The 17,865-nt window shown below is 37.8% G+C and overlaps 3 protein-coding genes across 5 annotated transcripts in view; 1 reads left to right on the top strand and 2 right to left on the bottom strand.

Moving 5' to 3' along the window:
• Positions 1 to 1,819: 1,819 nt before the first annotated feature.
• On the top strand, positions 1,820 to 7,112 carry LOC125022810. The gene is made up of 10 exons (XM_047609751.1): positions 1,820 to 1,971; positions 2,056 to 2,128; positions 2,248 to 2,397; positions 2,488 to 2,565; positions 2,650 to 2,743; positions 5,417 to 5,565; positions 5,658 to 5,750; positions 5,992 to 6,141; positions 6,225 to 6,299; positions 6,431 to 7,112. The coding sequence occupies exons 1-10, from the start codon at positions 1,820 to 1,822 to the stop codon at positions 6,527 to 6,529; spliced, it is 1,113 nt and encodes a 370-aa protein (XP_047465707.1). The 3' UTR covers positions 6,530 to 7,112.
• Positions 7,113 to 7,164: 52 nt separating this feature from the next.
• Positions 7,165 to 11,720, bottom strand: cd79b (CD79b molecule, immunoglobulin-associated beta). Its single transcript, XM_047609370.1, has 5 exons — positions 11,569 to 11,720; positions 10,106 to 10,420; positions 9,886 to 10,004; positions 8,879 to 8,932; positions 7,165 to 7,964 (listed from the first exon to the last, which is right to left on the bottom strand). The coding sequence occupies exons 1-5, from the start codon at positions 11,618 to 11,620 to the stop codon at positions 7,875 to 7,877; spliced, it is 630 nt and encodes a 209-aa protein (XP_047465326.1). The 5' UTR covers positions 11,621 to 11,720; the 3' UTR covers positions 7,165 to 7,874.
• Positions 11,721 to 14,315: 2,595 nt separating this feature from the next.
• Positions 14,316 to 17,865, bottom strand: part of scn4aa (sodium channel, voltage-gated, type IV, alpha, a) — a 23,160-nt gene continuing 19,610 nt past the window's right edge. For all 3 annotated transcript variants that reach the window (XM_047608971.1, XM_047608972.1, XM_047608973.1), the window contains exon 27: positions 14,316 to 17,819. In XM_047608971.1, the coding sequence (XP_047464927.1) occupies positions 16,366 to 17,819 (1,454 nt within the window). In that variant the 3' untranslated portion in view covers positions 14,316 to 16,365. The remainder of the gene's footprint in view (positions 17,820 to 17,865) is intronic.

Raw genomic sequence — 17,865 nt, 5'->3', positions numbered from 1 at the left:
TTATATCCCTGCTAACACACTAACACATATTAGTTTTTGATATTTTTGCAAATTGACCAGTAACCTGTTCATATTTAGCGTCCACATATATAATACGGGACACAAAAATACTTATGCTAAAATCAGATTTGGTCATTTTATAGATTAAGAAAATAGCAAACATAGGTATAATCTCCTATATACATAATTCATATCATAAAACAGCGCGAGTCGCAAAGACATTGCCAAAAAATATATAGGCTATTCAGACGCAAGTGCAACAGTGGACACAAAGTTGTTGTGTAGTTTACGAGCAACGATAAACGCAGCACATATTTTATGTTGTTACTCCTGACATGCAAGGACTTCATGTTCTCTCGGGTCTTGTTGACACATCCCCACAAAGTTTTACACACACACACACTACTCATTTAAAATTAGGAAAAAAAAAAAAAAAAAAAAAAAAAAAAACTTAGTAAGGGTAAATGATATTATTTCAAATGCAAATATCCCAGTAGTTGTTAAAAACGCTTGACTTTTAATTCCACTACAGGTTGGAAACTGCTTTACAGCATCACACGCTGCCTCAGTTCAACAGAGGGCACCAGAGTATAAATACAGCTGGTATTTCTTTGTTTATTTACAGCTTTTGTGTGTTTCCTGTTCAGATTTTTTTATGAAGTGCGTTTTCTTGTGTTTATCTTGCGCAGAAAGTGACTATCGCATGAAGTGAAATGTAAAGTGCATACAAAAGTCCTACAAAAAAATAATAATAATTATGCTGGAAGGAAAGTATTATGCCACAGCCAATCATCATCTAAACGTGACTGGAAATTGCAACTGAATTTCTTGAATATTCCGTATTAAAATCAATAAAACAAATTGCATTCTCATAAACGCCGTTGTTTTGTGTCACGTGGTTCATTTAGCAAAAGAAAACAAAACCTAAACAATTCGCATACACATCACCGTAAAATCCAAAATCTATCGTAATGGAACAATTAGGGATATACATTCAGGTTTCATGAGAATACCATACCAAGGAGATGAGATCCTGAAATATCAAAATACCATTTTCTTCCACACGTATGCGCATTCCTCGGAAACATCATGACAGGAGCGGTACTTTTCTCACTGCGGACTGAAAATGAAGGCGCGCGGAGCATTAATGTCACGTACACGCGTGGCCGCAGCTACTTTCATTTTCCACTTGTGGTGTGGATTGTGGACACGCTGTATTCCTGTGCGCCCTTGCACTTTTTTCTTATGAATGGTGGCCCTACACTTACAATTTTTTTTATTTATTTTTTAAAAACACTATTAATGCACGCTGAAAGCAAGGGGAACACCAACTGAATTTAAATATGAAAAATATAAATTTTCTAAACTTGTAAAATATATTTGGAAGATTCATATATTTTAAATCTAAAGGAATTTAATCAAGAAGAGCAAAATTGGATGTTGCAATAAAAATCCCACATTTTCTTCACGTTACTCTTTTCTCCATCGGACATATGTGATAATAAATAGCATCAGTATAAATCGCCATATTTATCATCATAAATCATATTTAATAATTCAAGTGCGTGGTGTTGTGGTTTGGCATTTTCTAATCGTGACGTCGATCTTCTTAAAGGACGCTAAGTCAAACTCGAAATTTTCTGACGCCAAACCTGCACGTTCAGGTGAAGTCCGAGCCCTGTGTGGTCAGGAAAATGAAAACAGGCACCTTATAAATGAGCCGCTGCAGGTCTCCTCCAGCAGAACACCGGGAGACATCCACTGCAAACTATAATCAAAAGACTACACTTTCCAAGAAAGTAAGAAAAAAAAAAGAAATATGCTCAGCAGGATTTTCTTCGCTTGCCTCTTGCTCGGTCTGTACAGCTCCGCCTCCTCGCTGAGCTGCAGGTGGATGAACCACAAATTCAGACAGTACAGTGAAAACTCGCTGGCTCTGATAGATGCTATGGTGAGTGCATTCATTCGCATGCCTTGATTGTTTAGCGAGTGAACTTCAGAGATTGTTTCTTTCATGATGTGTGTGTTTGTTTATGTGTGTGTGCTGCAGGCCAGCTTTGAGGATTCTGAAGCTGAGGACGCTGTGGTCTTCCCTTATCATCTGTACAGCCAGGCATCCGGAGCTTCAGTGAGTCATAACTCAATTTATATCTATTATATCTATAAACTGGCACACTATTTAAGCCCATTTTTTTCCAGCTTAGGAATCATTTAAAAGTGTCTTGTTCTCCTTCCTCTTTCCTGCAGGCTGAGGATAAACTTGCTTTCACAGTCCAGGTCCTGAAGGAAGTGGCTGCCCTGTTTGAGGAGGATTACAGCTCTGCATCATGGGAGGAGAGCACCGTGGAGAACTTCCTCAATGTGGTCAACAGACAGGCTGATGGGCTTCACTTTTGCGTGAGTTTTACTTCCAGTCATGAGCTGCACATATACATGTCGAGCACCTTATGCCCTGGTGTTAATGCTTTTGTCTTTTTATTCATTTAGATTGGGGGACACCACCGCACCAACGCAAAGCTGCACATGTATTTCAGGAGACTCTCACACCGCGTCCTAAAGAGATTGGTAAGATTGCTAAATTGATGTTAGATAAATTCAGATCTTAAATATTTGTGTGTTTTAGTAATGATGGTGTTGTTGTGTCTGTAGGGCCACAGCTCTGAGGCGTGGGAGCTGGTCAGGAAGGAAATCAAAGCTCATCTGATGAGAGTGGACCAGCTGGGAGCATCTCTCCTCACCTCCAACTGAAGCCTCTCTGTCACAGAGTTACACAGTGTTAATTAATATATTTATTTATTTATTCAACTATTGAAGTATTTATTAATTTATTGCAGTATTTTTTTTTACTTGGCAATTAAAATTATTTATTATATGAAACTGCTCATTTTGTATTTTTATTACAGCAAATAATAATAATAAAAAAAAACAACAACTGCAAACTGAACTGTGTTTATTGCTTTTATTCCTAGTTTCCTGTTTTACTGTTTCAACGTGCCTAAAAATACTGAGCACCCTGTGAAGGAAGCCCATTTCTGCAAATGTGGTTAAAAAAAACAACAACTATAACAGATAGTAATGAGGATCTTTCTTTAAATATGACTTTCTATCTCAAAATAATTCACAAGATCGCTGAGTTGTTGTATGTCTGTTTATCCCCATAATGTGACACAAACAGAAGTATGTGTGAAGATTATCTTATTATCTAATACTCACAAATAAAGCCAAATAAAGCCATCTTCATGAAAGAGTGTCAATGATTTGAAGTAATGAATCAGTATTATGAGATACTTGGTTGTTGTTTGAGAGTTTAACTCCTTATCTTAAGCTTTCAACTGATTCAACTTGAAGCTTTGAACAAATTATTTTGACAGACTAAGACATAATTCAAGAGTGAACTTAACTTTATTGTAAGTCATCGTTTGGACGGACCAAGTCATTAGCTTTAGAAAGAGTCTCAGTAATTTCAGATACAAGTCATTATTGCGAGACAGTTATTATTTGAGATTCTAACTCATTAGTATGAGAACGTTTTCCCATATTTTGAGATACTAGAGATCATTTAATATACTAAGTCAGTGATTTGAAGACGGGCAGTATCTGGAGACACTAATGTTTTAGATTATTTTGAAATTCGTATTTATTACTTTTAAACAAAAGCGTCTCCTAATGTTGATTTACATGGTCGTTTTTTGTTTGATTTCATTCCACAGAACAGTTCAACACTGTGGGAATATTCAGATGAGTGGTGTCCACACTGTCTTTGTTCAACAGGGGGCGCTGTGGCAGAATAAGATTTGCTTCTGGGGATTTTTTGACTTGGGAACTCGGAGGTGTGATAGAACATTCCATCTAAAATACGCAGGTATTCTGGCTTTAAAAAATCCACACTGGGATTTTTTTTCCAAGTGAGCAAATAAAAAAGATGATAAATTACAGACTATATGAAAGACTTGTCAGGTGTTTTTCAGATTTTCAGATCTTCTTTACAACTCATGAAAGTGATGATAACACAAGTCGTAAATTGAGTAGAGGGGAATGTATTAATAGAAATGCATGAATTATGCAAGTTCATGATGTTTGCAGGCAGGGCTTGACATTAACACCCGCCAACCACTCAAATGTGGGTAAAATCCGGGTTAAACATTTCTTCATATGTGTGTACAAGGGTCATTTACATTTAATTTTATTTTTATTTTTTTTTGCGGGGGGGTTGCACCTGTGTTAGATAGGGACAACTGAAGAAAGGCTGGGATTAAACCCACGCTGCAATGAGGACCATCATTTCCCAACAACAAAATTGTGAAAATGCCGAGTGGCTATAACTTTACGCACAACTAGTCACAGTGGCTGCTGAACAAAAAAAAAAAAAGTTAATGTCAAGCCCATAAATTATATTCAAATGGATTAAAGTCACGAGGAAAAATAAAATAAGATATTCAAGAATTCAATAAATCAAACAAACAAAAGACTCAAACATTATTAAAATGCGAGCGGTTGAAATAAAATACTTAGAAACTGGCGGGTTTCTCCGTTCTCTATAAAGGCTCTCGATGAATAATAATATAATTCATATCATCATAAGCCTTTTAATTAAACAGGCGAAGGAGAATCCCCTCTCCACCGCAAGTTGCCTGGTTCTCACGGCGGAGACACAACGTGAAATATCACTGACCGGTTCTTATGAATGAGCGTCAGAGCTCATAGCTCGCTTTCATTTTCTCTGCAATGCCTCGGAACTTCCCGTTTATGGCATATGTAGTGGCAAACTCCTGCTGCAGTGATCGCTGGGAATTGCACACAAGCAATGATGCAACAATTTAATTTTTTTTGCAGTAATTTGTTTCCATGCTCATTATTCGTATGTTTACGTTCAAAATATATATGTTTTTTAATGTTTTTTTTTTTTTTTTTTTTTTTTTTTTATGTCCCCCTGCACACTCAGACCAAATCATGGGATAGTGGACGAAACTAAAATGAAATGTAACTTCATTTTGTCATTTACAAAAGGCAAGACTGGTGCCCAAAAAGGTTTATTGTAATAAACAAATAAAAACTTATGGTCTTTCTGGTCTTATTCTTAATAAGTTTTTAAGCTACCGTGCGTAAATGTCAAATAGCCGATATTCAATGACTGCTGTTATGCTTATATCGAACATTAAATTGTGCATAAAAATAAAAATTTCGATCCCGGGTTGAGTGCGTTTTCATATTTAAGACATATTTATTCCTTAAAAGAGCGTTTCGAATCCGAAATGTGACATTATACCTGCATGGTGAGGTGAAACCCACAGCCTACGTGCAGGAAAATGAAAATGGGAGCGTCTTCCTTCGCTATAAATGAGCCGCTGGAAGGCTCCTTCAACAGAACACCGGGAGACATCCACTTCAAACCAACTGAACTTCTACCTTCGCTAAGAAGCAAAACCGACAAATATGCTCAGCAGGATTTTCTTCGCTTGCCTCTTGCTCGGCCTGTACAGCTCCGGCTCCTCGCTGAGCTGCAGGTGGATGAATCACAAATTCAAGCAGTACAGTGAAAACTCGTTGGATCTGATAGATGCCATGGTGAGTGCACTCGTTTGCATGCCTTGATTGTTTAACAAAATGGACTTTAGAGATTGTTTATTTCATGATGTGTGTGTGTGTTTGTGCTTCAGGCAAACAATTCCACTAACAGCACTGAGGATGCTGGAACTGAGGACACTGTGGTCTTTCCTTATCACCTGTACAGCCACGCATCCAAAGCTTCGGTGAGTCAAAAGTCGTCTCATATCTACACAGATGCAAAAAAAATGAGAAATCAGATGGCATTCATTGTTATATATGTTATATTTTTCCAGCTCTGGAATGATATAAAAGTGACATGATTGTATCCCTATAACAATCTGTGATTCTTCTTCTTCTGGCACACTGGCTCACCATTTAAGCCCATTTTTTTTCCAGCTTAGGAATCATTTAAAAGTGTCTTGTTCTCCTTCCTCTTTCCTGCAGGCTGGGGATAAACTTGCTTTCACAGTCCAGGTCCTGAAGGAAGTGGCTGCCCTGTTTGAGGAGGATTACAGCTCTGCATCATGGGAAGAGAGCACCGTGGAGAACTTCCTCAATGTGGTCAACAAGCAGGCCGATGAACTCAATTCCTGCGTGAGTTTCACTTGTAGTGGAAGAAGCTAAAAATCACATAAACGAAACATAAAACTGACCGGCATTTGCTCATTTTCCTTCAGATCGTGAGCCACACGAAGAACAAGAAGCTGGAGATGTATTTCAAGAAACTGTCCAACCGTGTCCTTAAGCAAAAGGTAAGAGTCTATCTATCTATCTATCTATCTATCTATCTATCTATCTATCTATCTATCTATCTATCTATCTATCTATCTATCTATCTATCTATCTATCTGGATACATAATGACGGTGTTGTTGTGTCTGTAGGGCCACAGCTCTGAGGCGTGGGAGCTGGTCAGGGAGGAAATCAAAGCTCATCTGATGAGAGTGGACCAGCTGGGAGCATCTCTCCTCACCTCCAACTGAAGCCTCTCTGTCACAGTGTGTTACACAGTGTGAATTAATATATTCGCTTATTTATTCAAGTGTTGAACTATTAATTTATTGCAGTATATTTTCTTATTTCTCAGTGTTGATCATTTTGTTATTATTTATCAAGCCCATTTTGTATTATTTATTTATTTTATTATTAAGTGTTTAATTCAGCTGGGAGCATCTCTCCTCGCCTCCAACTAAAACATGAAGGATTGAAGTCCATTTTGTATTTTTTTATTTATTTTTTAAGCCTCTCTGTAACATGAAGGATGTGTTAATTAATACATTAATTTATTTATTCAAGTATTGAACTAATTAATTTATTCCAGTATTTATTCTTATTTCTTAGTGTCAACTATTTTGTTATTATTTATCAAGCCCATTTTGTATTATTATTTTATTATTGTTAAGTGTTTAGTTTAGCTGGGAGCATCTCTCCTCGCCTCCAGCTAAAACATGAAGGATTTGTTCATTTGCTCGCCTGATTATTTATTTATTTATTACTTATTTATGTGAGAAAGCCTTTTTCAATCACATCTATTTTTGATCAACCCATCTATATATTTATATATGTTTTTTTTACTCGGTTTCTTGTAAAAGACAATAAAGCAATAAAAATAACTATCTACAGCAAATGGAACCATGTTTGTTGTTTTTATTTTTGACACATAAACGGACGACGTACAGATTGTTAAAATAAACAGTGAAGGACAAGAAAATGTAGATATCAAATACTCATGTTAGCACAATACAAAAACTATACACAATTTCTGCACCAATCCGCCATAACATTAAAACCACCAACCGGTGAATAACGCCGATGATCTCATTATGATGTATGCTGTGTTCATATAGATGTTACTTTGACACATACAACTCTGTGCATATTGTTGCAGGCCAAGGCAACATTGCATGCCGGTGCCATATATACTGATCAGTCATAACATTATGACCAACCCTCCTAATAATTTGTCGGTCTCCCTCGTGCCTCCAAAACAATGACAGGTGCCACAGTAACAAGATAATCAAAGATTTTCTGTTTGCCCTGCAATTATGACCAGTCAGTCATAATATTATGGTTGATCAGTGCAAAAGAAAACCACTGAAGCACCAAAACTGTCAGCTGATAGTTCAGCATCAACAGATAAATCCAACCTACTATTACTAAACTGCAAAATCAACAGCGTATTAAGCATTTTAGATAAGCATGCGGAACACATCTCTACTTTGACAAAAACCTGTTATTTTTCAATGTACAGCGTCTAATTAGGGACACATATAACTGATACTTATTGAGAGGGTGTAGGGGGAGAACAGTAGTTCAGTTGCGTCAGCCTCACTCCCATGGGGCCTCAGCTCCGTCGGGCTGAGTGTATGCGGTGAGTTCCTCATACAGACCTCCTCCACACGTCTCGATTGCCAAGCCCTGAAATGGAAATAATTCAGCGTTATTAGAGTTAGACGCGCTTGTGTGAGTCCCACAGTTGTTTGTTTGCATAGCCTGTTATTCAGAGATGACTCAAAGACATAACCGTGCCGCCGAAAATGCATGTGAAACTCTTGGCCTTAATGTCTGCCACTCTCGATATGGGTCACGCCGCTGTTTCTGGGCATCGGCTGTGGTTCTATTGAAAGGTAGGTGTTACAACAGTTGCACTCTCTCAACTCTCCCGGAAAGCGTGTCTCAATTTAATAGCAGCTTTAACGGAGCACTGTTGACAAGAACTCAGTGGGAGAGTATAGTCCATCCACTTCCAGCCCTGCACACCTTTCCATGGCTGCAGTAAGAATGTTGCACTACAGGCATGAAACGGATTCTAACCTTGTCCTTCAATATACGGCCATGCAAAAAAAATGTTTAGATACATCCCTGTAGCACTAAAAGTATAATGTCTGCAGGTTTGGATCCAGACAGTGAAGTACCCACAATTTTACCCATCAGCTATTGATATTAGATCATTTTAAACATATAAAGCTATTTTTTTTTATCTTGTACAATCATGTACAGACTTTCTGAAATGTTATTTACGCATGCACACAATTATTCTATGATTTATTAATGTTTAGGTCAAAGGGCAAGCAAAAGACGTACCGCTGAAGGACCACTGAGGGCCAGTGAAATGATCAAACTGACACCAACAGAAAAAAATTGTGGACAGAAAATCAGTGGTGCAAGAAGTTGCGCCCTGCTGCTTTTCTGCCTTGCACTTGTACTTTTTATGTAAAAATGCACTGTGACGCTTGCTCACTGTGAAATGATCTTGCAAATGTGAAATTAGAAGAAACTGCAGAGTCTTTTGTTAAATGCTGTGGTAAATGTAACAGACCACAGCAACATACCTCATAGATGTGGTCGGTTTCAGGCTCCTCATATATGCTGTCCCTCTTTTCCAACTGTGAAAATGATGAAGAAAGAGAAAATGATAAATAAATGAGCGCAAATACTGACAACTCACTGTGCACTATAAAAAATAAATAAATAAAACAAATAACGATATACACACCATTGATACACGCACACTTTTGTAAAGGTAAAATCGCATACAGACGTAAAAATCATAACTACGGAAGCTGCAACAGGACGTAAAAAACTGGGTAAGTTCTTTATTATTATTATTATTTATTATTATTTATTAGCCTTTATTTAAACAGGTAGATCCTGTTGGGATACAAAGACCTCTTTTATTTTTAGTCCTATAACTTATTACGATACCGCTAATAAATACTGACAATATTTCAATAGCAATATCAATATTAATATCAAAGGCTAGTTGTGGGGTGCTAGCGAACCTAGCTTTAGCAGATTAACAGTTATCATGCTATTAAACTAATCAAACCAAGAGACAAGAGTTACAGAATCAACTTTTCTGGACGTACCAACAGTTTTTATAAGCATATTTTCTAGAATTTGTGCATTACTTATTTTTTTTTATTTTTTATTTTTTCTTCTTCTGCATTTAACAGCCTAGCATTAAGCAAAAACACCAAGACATCAGTGTTTCCATCTCCTAAAAGTTGTAAATTCAACATATTTTGAGCTCGGACTGTTTGGACTTTATTTAAAATGAAGTGAGGAATGCAAAACTTGTGGAATAACTACCCGCAAAATGCAGGTAGGTCTATGTTTAGCTATGACGTGTTGTAGCCATTTTTTTCCCTTCTTTTCTACAAACTCTCTTCCTCCTCAATGCACCTCTGTAGCAGATTAAATTGGGCTCGTTTTTCTACTGCAAACTTTTCCTTAAACAAAAAAGCAGCTTCTTTTCCACACATATGAATATTTAAAACTGCCCTAAACTCGCCAGCGCACGTCTGCCTCAGGGGTTTAGTGTGGCCTTGTTACTCACCAGCTGATGTTTGCGAAACAGTATAGCAGCGATACACACAGCCAACATTAGGCCCTGGATGATGATGAAACCATCCTTCAGTTTGCTTCTGTATTGTAGCAGGGATAGATCAACCTTTCCTGTGAGGGGAAAATATGCATGTGTTAGTGGTTTTTTACCTAAATAACCACTCTTAGTGCATTTTTTGGTCTGTACAAGGCATTTGGTGGCCGGCCCTTACTGGCTACTTGTACTTCAGTTCCAGGTCCCCATGTTTCGTGTATTTTGCAGAAGTACACTCCGCTGTCTTCTAGTTGTGCATTGTACATGATGAGATGGGCACTGCTGTTGCTGAACTTCCTTTCAAAGGTAATACTCCGACTTTGTTCTAGCTCTACTCTGTCTTCAGGCTCCGCGTCATATTTATTGACCTTGTACCACTTTGGCTGCCCCGTGTACGCCGTTGTGGTCCGACAGTAAATGATCATTTTGCTGTTGACAAACACACCATAAAAGCGGGGCTTCTGTGTGATCTCCAGGGTGCTGCCTAGGACAACTGAACAGGAAAGAAAGAAGACTGAAATAAAGACAGGTGATTTGATAAAACATCCTGGTCATGAATTGCTTAAAAAGCTTTATTTGTAGTAACAAAATCCAACTTTAATATATTCTCAGTTGAGACAGAAACTTACAGTTTCTTGTTATGAAAGTATTTATTGTAGTTAGAATATTTTTTTTGATATATATATATTTTTTATTATATATATATTTTGATCATTTTATGAAATGCGACAAAGACAGTCACAGCTCCATGTTCACGGTTCTCGTTTTATCAACAGCTCAAATGAAATGATCTGACACACCAGACAAAATAATTAATCCGCAGCTATTTTCCAAATCCCTTATTCGCTGGCGTCAAGTAAAATGCCAGTCATTTACAGGCATCTTGCATGTGAAGATATGCTGCTTTGTTTATTTGGCCTTAGGAGGCGTAGTCAGTTAATGTGAAGATGTGACATAAGAAATGAATTCCCTATATATAATATAATGGAAAGAATCATAAGTTATGGCCCTAGATTGGACACAATGGAGGATAACTCACCCAGAGCCTCATTTGGTAACCACATCATCATTCAGCAATGTCGTGTATAGTATGTTTATATTTACATGTTTATATTACAAATGCATGTCTAATACAGATGATTTTTCTTTGATGTTTTGCACCAGTTAAGCAAATATCAATATGTTCACTCTCTAAAACGGGCTACGAGTCCGATGTGATTAAACTCCCATACCTAAAGTAATTTAGATAACCGAATGGAATAACTTGCATGCAACAAATACATAGAATATCAAATAATATAATCATCAACATGACAATAGTATTAAAGTCTTTGTCTCAGAAGACAACTTCCTCTTTTTCCCCAGATGGCCAGGAAGTAATGGTGCTGCAGAGTCAAAAATAACATGCAAAACTTGCATGCCGTGTAGCTGTGGTTAAACAGACATAAAACATTACGGTTAACCAATAAATTAAACTATATTATTGTTATGTACCCAATCGAATCATGGAGACACAGCTGTACTAGAGTTTTACTTAACATTACTATCCAATACTAATTCTCTAACGGTTGCTTGCGTCGTTAAAAAATGCTAATTTTAATAATAAGTAGAAGAAATTGATCTGTAAAAGTTAACATTTACCTGATATACTGATCAAAGCAAGCCCACAGCATCCAGCTAGCATCCAACGCATGATGATGACATGCAGGAGAAAATTGCTTCAAATGCGGACGCCAACAAGTGTGTGGAGGTGACTCTCTGCAGTCCTGCTAATGTTATGAGCAGAGAGAAGAAGTAAGCGTCAGCCCCAGTGGCTGTGCAAGGCCGTCTCTCCCCACACGTTTAGACATTAGGCAAATCAGGGGAAGAGCGCTGTATCATTGAACCAAAATAACTTTAACCAGCCCACACTTTCAACATTAGGTGCCTATTCAGTGCCATTCGCATGTTCCAGTTAACGGAACGGAAGAAGCTATATTCAGGACCTGAACTGTAGGGATTTGGGGGTGGTTTAAAACGGCAGTTAGATTAACTGCGAGGTATTGTTTGATATCATTTGATGCAAGTTTAAGTAACAATGTCTGAGTTTAAGTTCTGATTCCAAAGAGTTGATTTATAAAGATAAAAATGTTTAAAATTACAAAACATTGAATACATTGCAGGTGGTGAAAGCATATAGAAACAAGTATCCGTGTTTGATAACCTTTAAATCACAATCGTTTATGACTATATCAAATAATTCTTCAATAGCCAAAGGTTACCATGTCTGTTTTTAAGTCTTTTTAAATTTCTCCTATTTTCATGAATGCCATCTACTTTATCATGACAGTGTCAAATAGAGCGGTGTAAGAAAAGAAGTATTATTACAATATGTAATTATGGTGCATTAATAGATCTGAATCAAAATGCCCATTACTCTCAATGCAACAAAATTATGATGGTTGTCCTTAGAAAAAAGACTACAGACATTTACCTTTAAATTATCAAGTAGGGACCCCATACCTACTATACGCGTATATTAAACTAGGCCTGAAGCTATTTATTTATAAATATACAATATTATAACCATTTTGCATTCAACATTACGCTATCCCTTATTCCTACTAAAATATGTTGCATTCATGTTGCTGTGTATTTAAAGAAATTTAAAACTGTGGGGGGAAACTAAAAATATATATATATATAAAAGGCTAATCAACCGCTAATCAACCCCGTAGTGGTCACGGACTCCTGTTGAAGACCTATGCCTTACACCAACCCACATATAACATAAACTTGCACTCCCTGCGTCACTTGTACGCACACACACACGCACTCAATGATTATAAATAAGAAGTGCTATGACATTCCGTGTAGGACTTTAGACTCTAAAATGACATTAAAGTCAATGACGCAGGGAGGCGGGGATTTACAGGCCTCTAGAGTAGTAGCATCTAGAGTGGTAAATATCCTCCAGAGGTGGGAGGGGGAGCTCACTGGTGGCTTGGACTGAACAGTTTTCAAACTAGACAGTTATGTAGTATTTTAAAATGCCTTTAACCAAGCAGTTCACAGTCCGTTTGAGTCCATTCAGACTGAGACATATTGGCTCTTGGTAAAAAAAAATACTAAAATACTAAAATTCCAACGTGGAGTGGATTTCCTAACGGTGTTATCGCTTCTATAGTTGCCATGCACAGCCCCTGGCACCACTGAGGCTTCTTAGACCTGTTATGCAACATCCACATGCAGTGAAGAGTGAAGTTTTCAGTGAAGTCAGTCAAGCTCATCACATTTCCCTAATTGTCAGGGCTGAGGCTGTGTTTGTCTGTTTGATCAGTTTTCACAGTGTGTGAGCAAGAGATAAACTTCGGCCTCCAAAAACAATGTAAGACCAGCTGGAAATACTGAAATCTGTCCCCAGCTTAGGATCTGTAGTTATTTATTTTTCTTTCTGTTAATTAAATAATCAGCAACCATTTTTATTATCATCTGAATACATTTTTAAAAAGTAGTTCTAGCTTCTGATGGGATTTTACTTTGTTTACAAAGTGGTAGGGACAGTTAGACAGTTTTCATTGTTTTGTATTGATTTATGATTCAGATTAGTAGTTAGTATAAATAATTGTTAGCTTCCGCGTAGGTACTGCAGGATCTAGAAACCGTAGCCTACGCACACAGCCTACAGTGGTGTGAGTTATTTATTCTTGTGTGTTCGTCAGTCTTACGCTGGTTGTTGCTGTGTCTTCTTTGTCAGTCAAAGTAATTTTTGTTTCTACTTCCACCTTCACTTTCAACAATGGCCAATCTAGCTTGTTATCTACGAACCTCCTCAGTTAACCAATAATTAATCAGTAATAATTAGGACATTCATGTGGTGAAAATCAAATAGGTACAACGCATTCGCAGAGCTCTTTAGCTCCTTTACTAACCAAGAAATGACCTTCCACCTGCTTATGTCTTGGAAGAAATAGGGTTTGTTGCTTATTGATACTCTGGGCAAGCAAGCACAGTACTGCACTGTAGTGGGGAAACAAGGCAGGATTACTGGGGGGAAAAACAATGGTGGTGAAAACTAAAGATAACAGATTATAGGAAAAACTGTAAAAAGATTTCCAACACCAAACCTGCTGTAAAACATGAAAAGACTAAATCTAATCTATTGTCTGCATTTAATCCTCTACCAATACAGTTATTTTGTACTTGATACCAAAGTATACTTTACAAGCTGAGGAAAATGACTGGCAGTGTTATTTTCCAACTTCACAACCCTACTTCTAAATTTCAAAAGAAAACATGCAACAGATTTGGGAGTTAAGTGTGGTCTATCTATGCACCACCAGAGGGCGTAAGTGTAGTTTTACAGACTGCATAACATTGCTTCTCGCAACAGGAACTCACAGCTTGCATTTCCGTACAAGAGTTGTTTTATTCTAACAATAGTTACATTTTTACAATAACAAAATAATATAAATGTACAATACAGAAGGAGAAAAACAAAAGACAAAAACCTGTATATACAGATGATAATGGTTGTGGATGGGTACCAGTAAGACCCCCGGTGTGGCTTTTCCTCCAGTAGAAATGTAAACAAAAGGAGGACCTTTCGTGTGAACTGTACCATCAGAAGAGACTATAGCTAAGTAGTGCAGCAGTATCTCATCTCGAATAGAGCGCTGCAGGTCACATTACAGACTTCTGAAAGGAATAACTGCCACGCAGCGACGGCAGGATATGACAAAGAGACCCTTATAGAGGAAACATTTATCATCTATGTTTTCCCTCCAGGGTTGATGTTAGAACATTCCCACTGTCTATTGTAAAAAAACAAAACAAAAAAAATAAATAAAACAAAAACAAAAGCTAACTAGAAATTTGTAAAAAGTACTCATGTAAAGTACTGTGCAGAAATTTCAGATGCTCTAGTTGTCTTGACACTCTTATTGATGGGCAAACAAATACCTTGTTTGAGATGATTTGCTTTGAGCCTAAAACTTTTACACAGTACCATATATTTAAAGTAAGACGTGTTTATTGAGTTAAGACTAACACAACGGCAAGTTGAAGCAATCTTTTTACACGAGGACAGATTTGAGATGAACAGATCAACCGCACAACAAGAAAAGTTTCTCACTGAAATGAAAGCACATTTTGTTTTTCAAATTCATAAATAGCTGTGAGCATGTACTCTTTGGACAATGGTGAATTTTGTAACTGCAAAGTCCTTTTGTTAACCGAACCAATACTCCCAAATTGTGTGTGCAGTGATTTAAATTGTCTGAGTGATTTTAAGTCATCTCTCACACGATCCAACCTGTGACAACGCTGCATTTAAAAAGTATGACATCATTGCTAGAAGTATTGGTATTTAGTAGACAAGAATAGAAAACAGCTATCCTAATGTAAACATCACAGCTTAAGTTTACTGTCACAGATGGTGTTTAAACCTGAATGCTGAAATCCACCAAGATGGATAAAGTGAGGGCTTTGAGTTTTGACATCGCGCTGACATCTGAGGGAACCAAACAAGAGACAAAACATATTTAATGAGACATGCATATGTCAGTGGAGAAATCATCTCAGGTCTTTCGGTCAGCTGCTCAAATTTGACCTGGACGGGATATAAATAGTGCAATATAAACTGGGCCTTTCTGAACAAGCAAGTCAGGGACAGATGTTAACTGCATTAGCTGGCCTATGTTATTGTTAATTTATAATGAATAACAGAGATCAGAGTTTCACTGGTAGTCGGGGATAAATCAGATGCAGATACCCCTTTCTAATGGCTAATTTACATATGTACAAAACCAGTTTCCTAAGAGTATCTAAAAACAAGCGTATCTACAGTAACGAGAGGCCACATGAAACTTTAAATGAGCAGGAATAGGGATCAAGTTTGAGTAATTATGGATGGACGGACTCATTGTGTCATTTTACAGAATAATTCCAGCATAGCTTTCATGTTGAAGAAGTGTGCGTACTAATCAAACTTATATAGTTTGTTCATAAGAATTATGAAGTGAATTATTGAGTGCAAACATTGTAGTGTGTTCGACCTGTCAGCTTCTCAGGGTATGGTATAAAAAAGCATAAAATTCAGATGTTTTAATGGGATCGTCAAGTTGCTAATAGTCATATGCCTGATTCTGAGAAATTCTGAGAAATTCTATCCAATAGTTTTCCTAATTTTGAAAGGTCAATGGGCAGCAAAGAAAACCATGCTGCCCAATTCCACAGCCAACCCAAAAAGTGACTTAAATATTGCATGAAAAAAACAAACAAAGAATTGGTGGTCAGGTTTCATCAGCCTCCATTAGCACGGTGGAACCTCTTCATCTAAAGCAGAAGTCAGCTTAATTAGTGACACTTAGCTACATTACATTACACTAGCTAATGCTATGTCTTTTACTGGTGAAAAACAACAAGGTGAAGACATAACTAATAATGTTATTCGGTTTGTTATACATTTGTCTCTCTCAGGTTTTCCTGTAGGATTAAAATGTGTCTGTTGGGGGCAGAATGTAGTAAAACCTCATTAGTAATTTCTACAGGTACGACAATGACATTTGACTCAAGGCCTTCTTGACTGGACTGGGTCTCTGTAAACTGTGACAGTGTCTCGGGATTAGATGCTTGTTGTCTTGCTAGAATTTCTAAGTCAGCTAGCTCCATTTCATTAGTAATTTCATTAGTAATTTCTACAGGTACGACAATGACATTTGACTCAAGGCCTTCTTGACTGGACTGGGTCTCTGTGAACTGTGACAGTGTCTCGGGATTAGATGCTTGTTGTCTTGCTAGAATTTCTAAGTCAGCTAGCTCCATTTCCTCTGCAAGATCTGCATTACTCCCGTAGAGCACTCCCAACTTTCGCGCAAGCAGACCGTCTTTTTCTGGTGGATCTTCACCGGTGTCCTGTTCATCCATCCTCTTAGAGCGGTGCATAAAAGCAGCATGGCGTATGCAGCGCGTCAAAAGGTGATTGCGGTAAGCCCTCTGAATGACTACAGCAGCATTCTGCTCTTCTTTTTGTCGTACTGTTGTGACAATTGGTGCAAAGGTTTCTGGTTTTGGTTGGCTCAGTTCGAACTTCTTCTGAATGCTCTCCCTCATTGCTGCCATCTCCACTGTGTCTCCCAAGACCATCTGTGTGACTGCCAACAAAACGTCCAGGCAGTGGATCCTGTCCCCAATAACCAGGGGCAGATCCATTTTAATTAGGTGAAAACGGTTGGGCTTAGCAACTCTTAGTGGCTCCTGCAAGGTATCGCAAAAGTCTGAAAGCTGATCATAATGTATGTACATAGATCCATCCGTGTCAAACTTCTCCCAAGTCTCATTGAACATTTCAAAGTCATCCTCGCAGAGCACATCGGCGCTCTCCTCTTGTGCCACATTGAAGTTCTCCAAGATGATGGCGATGTACATGTTGACCACCACTAAGAATGAAATGATAATGTAGCTGCAGAAGAACATCATGCCCATGCCTGGGTTGCCACAGTTACCCTTTATGTTAGTGCCTGGATTCTCAAAGTCTGGATCACAGTCTGGAGGTTCCCTGTTTAACATTGGAAGTAAAAGTCCGTCCCATCCTGCTGACGTTGTAATCTGAAACAAGCAAATAATGCTACCACCAAAAGTCTCAAAATTAAATATGTCATCGATTCCAGCCTCCTTTTTGACATAGGCAAAGTTTGACATGGCAAATATGGAGAAGATGAACATATTTAGGAAGAGCAGGAGTCCAATATTAAAGAGGGCAGGAAGTGACATCATTAGAGCAAAGAGGAGCGTCCGGATGCCTTTAGCGCCTTTAATAAGGCGCAGAATCCTGCCGATCCTTGCCAGTCTGATTACTCTGAAAAGAGTTGGTGACACAAAGTACTTCTCAATTATGTCTGACAGCATTGTACCTGAAATAAAAGAAGAGAAGCCACAGTGTATTAATAATATCTCTTC

The sequence above is a fragment of the Mugil cephalus genome, chromosome 16 (genome assembly GCF_022458985.1).
Source record: "Mugil cephalus isolate CIBA_MC_2020 chromosome 16, CIBA_Mcephalus_1.1, whole genome shotgun sequence".
In the NCBI taxonomy this organism is placed as follows: Eukaryota; Metazoa; Chordata; class Actinopteri; order Mugiliformes; family Mugilidae; genus Mugil; species Mugil cephalus.
Note: the sequence above shows the minus strand (reverse complement) of the source record. Positions and strands in the feature narration are given on the sequence as shown.